Here is an 11916-nt window from a genome sequence, read left to right as displayed (position 1 = left end):
TATATGAGCCCCCAGATGAAACCATCTACAATCTAACTATCCTGCTCAATCTGTTTAAAGAGCTTTACTTAAGGCGCATCGGTTCAGTGGACTTTACATTATCCCAGTTAAAGGAATTCAAAGTGTAACCAGTTTTTTGTTTGATTCAAAGTTAAGTTTTGTCTCAGTCAGGCTGGTTCATACACACATTTATGTTTGTGCACAAAGTATTTTTCCAGAAAGTGAATACTGAATGTAGAGCTGAGAAACATTTGCAGAATGAGCTGTAAGAACAGGTTGAGTCCCAAATCACCCACTCGTTCACTTTATTTTACACTTTGTTTTCATAGTTTTAGATAAAGAAGCTAATTGAATGACTATGTTTAAATCTAGAAATAAAACGCATTTGCTTCAGTTTGTGAGCTGCTCTGCTCTCATTACATATTTTACCTTCACAACTCGTGTGGGTCATAAACAAAATACGTCATCAGAAGAATTAGGCACGTATCTAAAATTGGTCTGTGAAAATGCTGGCAAATGTAAACCTATTTGTCTTTGTCATCGTAATAATTATAAATATATTTTTTACAAGAATAAGGAGTAGAATTGCAAGAGAGAGAAGGCTGACACCTGCTGCCCTCTCTACTCTTATCTCTCTGCCATCTTCTGTTCAAAGCCATTAGCGCAATGCATGATGGTATACTGTATATTGCCCAGTTAGTGACCATAATTTATACACTACTTTTAACTGTGACTGCCAATGCGTCCACTATATAGGGTACACATAATTTCACTGAAGATTCGGATAGGACTACAAAATGGTGAATTCACTGTAAAGGGATGAGTGAGTGATTTCTGGAACAGCTATAGTGAAGGTTATAGTGTGGGTCATGAGAGATGTATTATGCAGTGCTGTACAGTGTGTACATGCACTGGTTGGGCTGCTGGACTGTCTACATGAGAGCATGTGTTCCAGGACTGGACTCACTGGTGGTCGCTCACAACCAAGTTAATTAGTGCAAGCTAGGGAATCCCTGATCATGGAGTGAGTCTGGGGTCCCACGAACAGACAGAAGACACTGAGAGACACTGAATCCACACAACATATGTGGTTCTCCTAGATGCTTAGAACAACCAGTTCCTGAAAAACTGAGCAAATGTGTACTGATCTGATGCTGTTGATTTAGTTTTTTAATCACTGCACTTTGTATGAGCCAATAAAGCTATCTATTCATAGCATTATTTATGATATCATTATCATTCAAAGTGACATAAACAGAGTACTGCACTGTTCGTGGTTTATGTAACTATTTATTTTAAATATCTCTTCACAGAAAATATTTATTTAACATTAAGCATTGTCCAGCAATATGCAGCCTTTTCCTAAGCGTAAAGGCAGATTTATGCCTCTCCGTTTTTTCTAAAACTGACAGATAGGAACGCCCTCTTCGAGCGCCTCGGACAGCTTTTCGTGCACCTCTGATTTTTCTTACTATCCGTGGATATTTCGGATAGCCTACGGACAGCCCTTGGCTGTGATTGGTCTGCGAACGACATAATTTCCTAACGACGTCATTTCCGGACCTCAAACTTCCTGCTTCCTATCACAACAAACCCAAACACAACTACGATTCTACGCTTAATGTGACGTGTGTGTTAAGCCAGCGGAGTTGTCTGGCTGACGGTGGCTCGTTAGAGCACTGACGGCATGTGTGCACGGTCACATACGGTTATAATGAGCTTTCATAACGGCGCTAGCGGGCTAGGCTAGCGGGCTAGCCACCATGCTAACTGCGGTGGTAAAAGTGCAAAAACCCGCCGTCACGACTTTTATTCCACTTCTATCATGACACTGTTTCTACAATACCATCAGGTTAGAAGCAAACACTGGGTAGTAGTTAGTGTCGGGAGTCCCTGCTGACCGTTTGTGGAAGCTGGGGGGGAAGCTAGCTAGCTCCGTGTAGCTTCAAGCTACACAGAGCTTCAAGCTGTGGAATTAGCAACACAGTTTGGAAACAAGACTGGGGAACCGCTGCGCTAAGAGCTGATTACATCAGCATTTTGACCTGCTGGGTGTCACTTTATTTTATTTAGTTGCCATCGTAGCCTACACTGTGTGTGAGGAAAGTGGGGAGTAAGTAAATAAACAGCGTGGACTTCTTCTGATTACTCGCAAGGTAGGCTTCTCCAAGCTTGTCTTCCGTTGTGCCACCTAGGGGAGAGCGGGGTAATGTGAGACACTTTTTACATTTGCTCCCCTCTGGGCGAGCTGAAATGATATATCAGTAAAATGTACACATTTCCCATTAATTCAGGATGTTTCCTAGCAATGGAAATGATCAGAATGACTTCAGGACAAAGGGCAGTGAAAATATGATTGTTTTAAAAAAAGTGGTCTTGTGTCTCACTTTACCCCAGCTAAGGGGTAAAGTGAGACAGACCAGAGAAATCAAGGGGGTAAAGTGATCCACCTACTTTTTCCACTTTAAAACTACCATAACAACACATGTTGTAATAATTAAAATCCTGACAGCTCGATTGACAACCACACATTCCAAAACTAATATCGGACTAGTAACAGAATCATGGGGATTGGTCAATTAAGCGCATCTATGATTATTATGATTCATGTGATCTCTTGCACACCCCAGCTTACCTGCACATTGTTTCTCTGTCCAATTGGCAGGGACAGGGATATTGTTTTTCTCTGCGTTCACGGCACTTAACTGGAGCGAGGCCATGGAACTGGTCAGCTAGTGGTTTTAAGTGTTTGGCAAGCTCCTCCTCCATCTCATCTGTGAATATTCTTTTTGCCTCAGCTACTGAACCCCATGCTACTGATTTTACTTCCCCTATCTCTTTTTTCTTTATGAATCTTTTGAGGGTTGTCTTGTCAATATTTCTATCCCTTCCAGCTTTTCTTAAGGACTTCTTTCCTTGCATGACCTCAGCCGCTGCACTCTCCATCTATGCAAGAGGTGTTTGGCCCCAGGTTGTCTTCCTGGTGTAGTTTCTTGGCCTGATGGCTTTTCTACAATGTTTATGACATTAAAAAGTAAAACATATGTAATGTAATATAAAACTAAAATATGTTTAAGACCAACCTTAACTTGTGCTTCATGGTGGGACACTGTCTCACTTTACCCCACAGCATTTGTCTCACTTTACCCCACAGCCACCATTTTAGAAAAAACAACATCTCTTAGCAATTCAGGGTAATCTTTAGCTAGCATCAATCACATAGTTTTATATGTTGGAAGTTCCCCAACATGTATGATATAAGTTTTTCTACCTGAATCAATTTGTTTTGACACAACAGTTGATTAAGTTCAGAGTAAGAAAATTTACTTTTACATGCAAAAAACACATTTTTGTGAAAAAATATCCTTTCCACAGCACCAGCACCAACTTCTCCTTCATGGCAAGGGGGGAATGGGAGGGGCTTGAAAACATAATGGTCAAATAACCACAAATGTGTTCCGTTTCCTCGATACAGGGGGTGTCTCACATTACCCGATGTCTCACATTACCCCGCTCTCCCCTACTGTTCTGGCGGTGAATTGTTTCAAACACGGAGAAGTGTAAATGAAAAAGTGTCCGTCCGTCCGTTCGTACGTCCGTAATGGATTCGTAGTAGCATAATGGAGCCTCTACTGTTATCAGCTGATACATATACCATGTGTGTTACATCAAATTAGGGCTGCTCATCAACTGGAGGTCAAGTCTGTGTCTGTGTGCATGGTTGTGTGTGGAATTGAACAAGTCAGTGTAGCATTTTCTAAGATAGCAACCATGCACAGAGAAGTAATAAGCCCACAGTAGCTCTGTGTGTCCCTGTACTTACGCTCAATCGTAGTTGTAATGAGGTTGGAGAGCGGCCCTTCAGTTACAGCTTGGGTCTTGCTGAGAACTGTCCACTTACAGCACAGACATGTGTCAACAACAAAGGAAGTCTGTAGTTGCTCAAAGCTCAAGTCTTTGCATACAGAGAAAAATGTCCTCCTTTTCCTCAAAGTGTGTGTGTGTGTGTGTGTGTGTGTAAAACGACAGATGGGAGCATCCATGTAATTTCTTAGCGCTGGAGTCGGCAACCGTTGCTATCAAAAGAGCCATTTTGCCCTGGAGCCCCAAAACATATTTTATAACACAGCTTCTAAAGTTTTATATATAGTCATACAATGACAAAAACTTATGATCATGTGTTAAGTTATTAATCAATGGTGTCAGATCATGTATGCGTGTTACTCCTGTAATTTTTTAAATGATCTGTGGATGACAGAAGCAACAATGACCCATACCAATTTGACAGACTCTTCCCCCCTTTTGTGTCAGTCGACTTTATTAGGACAGAGACTCACTCCAATATAGACCTGGTAGGGAGACACTGTCTCTCAAGGCAACTCTTCCTTCAGTCATTCTGCCAATATTATTTCCCTCTTCAACAAACTTGACGAGTTGTCGCGTTTCTCACAGAGTATAACAAGATAGGTCCTCTTTCTTTAAGGAAACATCGCTCAAAGAACAAGACTCTCATTTTGATTTGGAAATCAATGCTTTCAGGGTACTACAGTGGAGGCTGCTAAATCATGTGATGGCTGTGACCAAAGCCTGTTTCTCTATGTCAACAAAAACTGGTGCAACAAGGTGGTTGTTAGGGAGACAGTAAGCACACTGACATTAAACTCTTATCTGTGCCCCATGACCCTTTTATTTACCAAGGAAATTCCCACAGCTATTTGTTAAGCTTGTGTATATTCACCTGAAGGCGGATGTTGACATGGTTACTCCATGTAACCAGGAATGTCTTTGTGTAATTTGTGCCAGTATGAGACTTGTCAGTCACAGTCTATGAAATGTCTGGACCTCTCCAATGAATCTGTCAAGGGAGCTTATAAAATCCCTGGTAGAGATTCACAATATCTGACCACAACATTGTGTTTGGTACCAATCCTACAAACCTGTCATGAAGGAAAACAAGTCAAAACAACGATTTGTTCTGGTCTGGTCAGAGGGATTAATCCCATGTGTGGTACAGACTGAGACATGTTTTCAAAATGTGTGGATCTGGATGGATTCACAGATATATAGAAATATATTAGCATATATCACCTGAGGAGTTGGTTATACTCTGGTGGTCATTATCCAAAAAATAATCCATAGGTCTCCAAATCTGTCAAATAAAAAATCTTGGACAGGTCACCAGCTTTTTGTAGGGCCAATATTTAGACACAAACAACAATTCACACTCACATTCAAACCTCCAAACCTCTTATCCAAAGTCTGCAGTTCTTTGGACTGCGGGAGGAAGCCAGAGTTCCTGGAGAATCCAATGTTTCTTTGAAAAACTGGCAAGTAAGATGGATAACTTGATCCTGGACAATAAAACACAGCAGTAAAAAGACTTCGTTGAGGTGGAAAATGCTACAACACTGGTTCAGTAACTCATGAAATTTGCTAAATTACCGTATGCCGTATTATATAAGACTCAACGACAAAGTCCTTTTGATTGAAAATAACAAGGATGCAAGAACCAATGTAGAGGAAGCAATACAATATATATTGGAGGCAGTGGTGATTTTGAGTGATAAGTATCCTGGACTTTCTTCTTAGCATGCTTTTGGTCTTAATTTTGCTAAATGGCTAAAAGCCTAAATGTATCCGAGGTAAAGTGGTAAGAGGATGACTCCTTCTGCGCTTTTAACACTCGAGGAGAAGTTTCCCTTTGCCTAACAGGGCCACTTTTGCAATTTGGGAGTCACTTCCTGATCAAGTCTTATCTCACCACACATCCAAAACACTCAGAAACCACTCAACTCATTACCAGAAATTAAGCCATGAAAAGATATTATTGTGTTTTCAAGTTGTTTCCGTTGGTTAATGAAAGGATCCAAATGGACAATTTAAAAAGCAATCAAAGAGCCACATCGTAAACTTGGTCAGAATCCAAAATGCACTTGACTGAAATATCTGCTGGTCACTGATGTATTGGTTTGTTGTAGGCATAAGAGTAACATGAATGCATCTTGGGTAAAATTCTGCTACAATGGTTCCATCAAAAATTATTCCATGTTACAAATGACACCAATTCTGTCCTCTTTTTCTGCAGACACATAATGACTGAGCTCATTGAAACAGAGAGGCTATATGTGGAGGAACTGCAAAGCATCATGGAGGTACAGTATGTCGACTAATATGTTACCTTGATTTGTTACCATCGATTTACATTATTGGAAAAAAATCTCTTGCAATATATTTTTTTCTCAATAGAAATATTTTGCATTCTATTACTGATAATACAAGAATAACAAAAGGCTTGTCTTTAATTGCTCTTGGCATTGGATTTACCACATAGACTTAACATCCCACCCCTGTTAGAGTATGGACTTTGTATGCTCTCCTTTTCTTGTCGCAAACATACCTGAGCAGACACACTTCAACACTGCACAATCCAAAACAAGATGCGCAACTCGGTATTTAGAGTTCTGGAGAGGTGCTCCATGCCTTACTACATTTACCTTATATTTACAGCTGTTGGTCACATTTAAGGTATATATACTACATGATACAAATGTAGGATTTTTACATTTTGATCAAAATAAACCTTGAATCCACTCTTCTCCACCCACCTCTCCTCTTGCCACCCATTTTTCTACACTCACCCAGACCAGTAAAGCCAGATGGCCGCAGACACTTATTCAGGTTCAACAAAAGCCAATTGTTGTGGAAACTGTTGTGTGATCTATAGTTTCTCAACCTAACTGTGTAAAGGGACGTTATCTCCCATCAGAATCCTTTTTTCCTTTTGAACAACATCAGATTACTTCTGGACAACTGGCCCCTGGCTTGAAAAGCACAATATATTCATTAAATGAAACCTATTTTGGAAGTGTATAGTCTAATTAATTTCCCATGGGTGTTGATCTGTGGACTGAGCTTGTGTGCAGATGGGCTGTGGTTTCTGTTTGAAATGATGAGCTGTGTTGTTTTGCTGATTTGCCTAATGTTCTCTTCTTCTCCTTCACTGTCTCGTCATTCTTTGCTTCTCCCCAGGGTTATTTTGCAGAGCTAGATAACTCAGAGCTCAGCCACCTCACACCCCCCTCCCTGGAGAACAAAAGAGATGTGCTGTTTGGCAACCTGCCAGAGATATATGAATTTCACAACAGGTAGATGGAATGACTTTTATACTTTGCCCTGCCGTATTTGCTACTGTATCATGGAAACACTGATACCAGTGTTATAAAAACAGGATATAAATAATTTACACAACATACAAATTAGACGCATAGTCCAATAGTAACTCAGGGTTTGGTTCTCACTAACTTCTTTTCCACCATGTTCACAGAGTTGGGTTATCATACAAAAATACAACATAGAAGAAGAAGATACACTTTATTTATCCCACACACATGCACAAACATGCATAGACACACTCATGCAATGGGGAAATTAGTCCTCTGCATTTATCCCATCTTTTTCTGCCAGTAGTCCAAGTTTCCACTAGTCCACAGCCTAGATCAACATTAAATTCACAATAATACTCTAAGTAGAAAAAAATGTGATGATCCTCTCAATTCTCTACAGATAGTTTTTCAGTTCATACTGTATCTTAATTTTTCTTGAGGGTGAATCGGTTTTAAACCGTTGGTCACGGGTGACATAATGTTTTTGTAGTGATTGACAGAAAGAAAACATTTGCTTCTCACATAAAACTTTAAACTACACTGTGTCTTTCAGCAAACACTGACAGGCATATCTCATGTTCCATTCAAGCCACAGTTTAAAACCCTTGAAAAAAAAAGGACATGTGTCTGGATTTCCTTGACATGAATGTCTTGTATATTGAGCATTTAGGTATGCACCGTGAGCATGAATGAGTTACTGAAAGGACTTACTGTGCACAGGCCTTACGACCCAAGGGTCAGGGGCCCCCTGTGTCAGAGCCTATTTGTGAAGTAAAATATCTTGTTTAAAAAAAGACACAAAACTTAGGGCAAGATATATTGGAGGCTTCAGTAGCACTAATTTAAATCAGAGAAGCAGATCTGCTCTGGTTTAGCTTTTATTATGTATAATATCTGCACAAAGGTCTGTCAGTACATACCTGCAGTAACAGGAAGCGTTACTTTCTCTCCATTTTTTGACAACAAAATAAAATAGTTGTAAAATCCACAGCAGCACTGGAGACTGTTGAAGCCATTTTTGTCTCTTCCTGACATTTGGCAAAAATCTCAGGAGCTGCCATTGGATGGAAATCTACAACTGAACTTTGAAGTAAAGTGTACATACAGTAGCAGCTATAAGCTCATATACAGCTGTTAGGTGTCTGACAGGATAAATAAATTGAAATTATAACATTTTCCTCTATAAACTTGATTGTGTCAGTCTGCATTAGTGTGAGTGAAAATAATGACAATTAAAAACATCACAAAGACAACAAAGTTTGAAAAAGTTATACAACTTTAACGTTTGTTGCAGGTCTTCTGCATTTACATCTTGAATTATAGGTAAACATCATATTGGGCCCATCTATGTATCAATAGTTTCAAAAAACTAATAAAATATAAAAAATATATAAAAACAAATTCACAAGTGGTTTACACAGACTCTTATCGTCTGCTTTGATAATTATGAAAAAAAAGCTTAAGATGTTTTGCTCTTGTCTTCAAACTAACTCCCACCAATCTGTCTGTCTGCATTCCAGCTTCTCTGTTAGCTGACAGCAGACACACACACAATAAACACAATAATGTTTACATTGACATTGAAACAACATGTCATACTATTACCTCTAAGTGCTTCAAAAAAGGAGCAAATAAAAAAATACACCATACACAAAGCTAATTAAAACAATATAATTTAAAATCATAGACAGCAAACAAAGTAATACAACAATCTAAACAGCAATCAAATAAAAGCCATTTGGTAAAAGCACGCTCACACACAAGTTAAGCACACAGTAGTTTGTTTAATTTAGCCATAAGAATGATCCCAAATTAGTTTGACTAATATGTCAGTGCGTTAATAGAGGGACATTGATTTGTGCAATGATCTGGATAATGAGTTTAGCCTCCTCCAGGTAATCCCCCACAGGAGCCACCCACTGCTCTGTTTGGTACTTGAGTTTCAGTGAGGCTTCTGTCTCTGCAGGAGGAACAATAAACTAAGTCATCAGGAATTATATCTGTGACTTCCAGCTAAAGTCAGTCACTTGCAGTGACCATGAACAACACCTTAGAACACTGATAATGTATCTTTCTTTCTTCTTGCACTTCTTCCTCCCTCTCTCTGTCTTCCTGTTTTGTCCTTTCACCCATACATGCTTCTTTCCCTGTCTGTGTCAGCACTCCCTCTGATCTCTCCGTGTGAGGTGGACCTTACATTACTGAATCAAATTCTTTCACTTCTTTGATCTCCTTGGGTTACATTTTCATAAACTTCATAGAAATGTGGTCAATTTCCAAATTGTTGTGGGCCTACTCCTGTAAAAATGGAGGTGGAGGAGGTAAAATATAACCAGTGAAGATCCAAATAAGTAAATAACTACTGCAACTAGCACAACTAGACTGAGCTGTTGAAGCTAACAATTACTAACACGTGTTGGTTTAATGGCATTTGGGTAATTTGGCATCCAGCATGTTCTTATTCCTGTTTGTCCATGGATTCCCTACAGGACATTTCTGAAAGAGCTGGAGAACAGCATAGAGAAACCAGAGCTGGTGGGAACCTGCTTTCTGAAAAGGGTGAGTAGCTTTGAAACAGTTCTGAAAAGTAACTGATGCTGTCTGCCCAAGTACTGCACACTGTATATTTAATATGGATATTCCCAGTTTGTCATTTTACACTAAACAACGTTTCAGAGTAAAGTGTTGTCCTGTATAATACATACTTTCTAACAAATTGTAGTATTTAGTTTTGTAGTAGTTACGTACTTGTACTTGCATACGTTAGTACACTTGAGTACTTTTATCATCCAAAATCATGGGGTTTTTTTCCATGTAAAAGAACGGAATACAAATCTTAGAGACTAAAGGAATAAGTTACTGAATGTATATATGTATACTCTTCTATCCTCATAGGTGGACTTAACCATCAGGCATTAGACTTACAAGCAGTGTTGTATTGGTTCACACATAAAACAAATGAGTTCAAAGTTCAGTTCAACAGGTGAAAAATTCAGCTCACAGTAAACATTTTATTGGGATGTTTATGATGTAGATGAGGAGTTTACGATTATGTAGTTAATTATTAATCTATGGTGTTGGATCATGATTACATGTCGCTCAGAGTCCTGGCTGTTAACATCTTGTCTTGTGTTGAAAAACTGATGCTGAGGGCCCCATGCCTGTGTTCGCCTTGGCCCCCAAAGTGCTAAATCTGCCACTGACTATCGTACTAATAATTTATTTAGTACATCTGGAAATTCTAATTCTAATCCATTCGGCTCACCCATAAAGACAATGTGGAGAATATATTTTGTTATTGACAGCGTGAACTGAACTGGACTGTTTTGTATTGGGTACAATCACATAGAACTAGTCTGTCTTGAAGGACATTTAATTTCACCCAAAGGTTTTTTAAATTTTAATTTACGTGATTTATATATTTATTTTTTCCTCTTTTTTCTTGAATGATTTCTGCTTTTCACATTCAGATAAAGGTGTGTTGCTGATCGGGTGTCAAAGTCCTTTGCTCTTTATGTCTAATGATTCACAACAGTTCAAGGAGCGTTTCAAGGGACTTTGGAGGCTCTAGGCAAAAGGGACCTTGGGCCCTACATATAACTAAAATAAAACCCTCATTCTAGTCTTAAACCAAAACTCTACAAATATATACCTTTGGGAAGAGAACGTGTGTGATGGGGCTGCACTTTGAGGTTTACGACCAAAGTACTATTCTGAAGTAATTAGTTTACATATGATGAACGTGAGCAACATTCATTCCAACGAGAGTGAATTTCGCTCACGTTCTAATTCATTCTTTAAATCATCGTATCAGGCCATCACGTGAAATACCAGGAGCAAGCATAATACACACACACACACACACACACACACGCATGCACGCACACACACACACACACACACACACACCCCTCCCCGACTCACTCGCTCAGAGCAACACACAGTGTGAGATGAGGTGTGTTACCATGAAGCAGCCGGTCAGTGACTTTGTTGAAGAACAGTGGAAACAGTGGAAACATAGATTTTCTCTGGTCACAGCTGTTTAATGATCAGAGCAGAAGCTGCAGTTGTTTTGTACCGAGCTGGAGTTTCTGTGTCCTCCTCCACTCTGACCTGTTCTCACTTTAACTTACTCATCAGTTATCAGGACCTGATCACTACATGAACTTTACTCCGTGTTTGTTTGATTTGCTCCAGAGTTTATGAGGCTGCGTTTAAACACCCTCTCAACAGTTGCCCCCCTTTTCGAAGGATACATATGTGATCATAGAATATAAGGAGGTTCTCACAAAATTGTTTTTGCTGTGAACTATTGTAATCAGTTTTTCTACGGGGACCCTTTTTCAGCTCTGAGCCCCAGACAATTTCATGTTTTTGTTACGACGACTCTGGTTATGATAGGTTTCCTCTAACAGAAAAGCTTAATTGGTAAAACCAATAAGTACTTTGCAAGCTTATATTTGCAGGAAACAGGGTTATTATATATGGAGGAAATGGGGCCAACCAGGCAGTGATGGGCCAAACTGTCTTTTTAGACTTTGTGTCCTCATAAGTCAAATCTGAGCGAATCAACTACAACTACAGTGCAGTGTATGTAGGATCACATTTAATCACACATGCTAATACAGGCACCAGTCACAAGTGTGATTGTTGTAAACAGGGGGAAGCCAAGTATAACATGTGCCCTGCTGCTCCATGGAAAGCACTGCAGAAAGTGAGACGTTAGTTTATTTATTTGACTTCCTGTTTGTCA

At 39.4% G+C, this 11916-nt stretch overlaps 1 protein-coding gene across 1 annotated transcript in view; it reads left to right on the top strand.

The window, feature by feature from the left end:
• mcf2l2 (MCF.2 cell line derived transforming sequence-like 2) overlaps positions 1 to 11916 on the top strand; it is a 112564-nt gene that overhangs the window by 57277 nt on the left and 43371 nt on the right. The window contains exons 16-18 of the mRNA XM_061077777.1: positions 6086 to 6152; positions 7030 to 7145; positions 9653 to 9722. Of these exons, the coding sequence (XP_060933760.1) occupies positions 6086 to 6152; positions 7030 to 7145; positions 9653 to 9722 (253 nt within the window). The remainder of the gene's footprint in view (positions 1 to 6085; positions 6153 to 7029; positions 7146 to 9652; positions 9723 to 11916) is intronic.

The sequence above is a fragment of the Limanda limanda genome, chromosome 9 (genome assembly GCF_963576545.1).
Source record: "Limanda limanda chromosome 9, fLimLim1.1, whole genome shotgun sequence".
Taxonomy (NCBI): Eukaryota; Metazoa; Chordata; class Actinopteri; order Pleuronectiformes; family Pleuronectidae; genus Limanda; species Limanda limanda.
The sequence above is the reverse complement of the archived record's forward strand: the minus strand, read 5'-3'. Positions and strand labels throughout refer to the sequence as shown.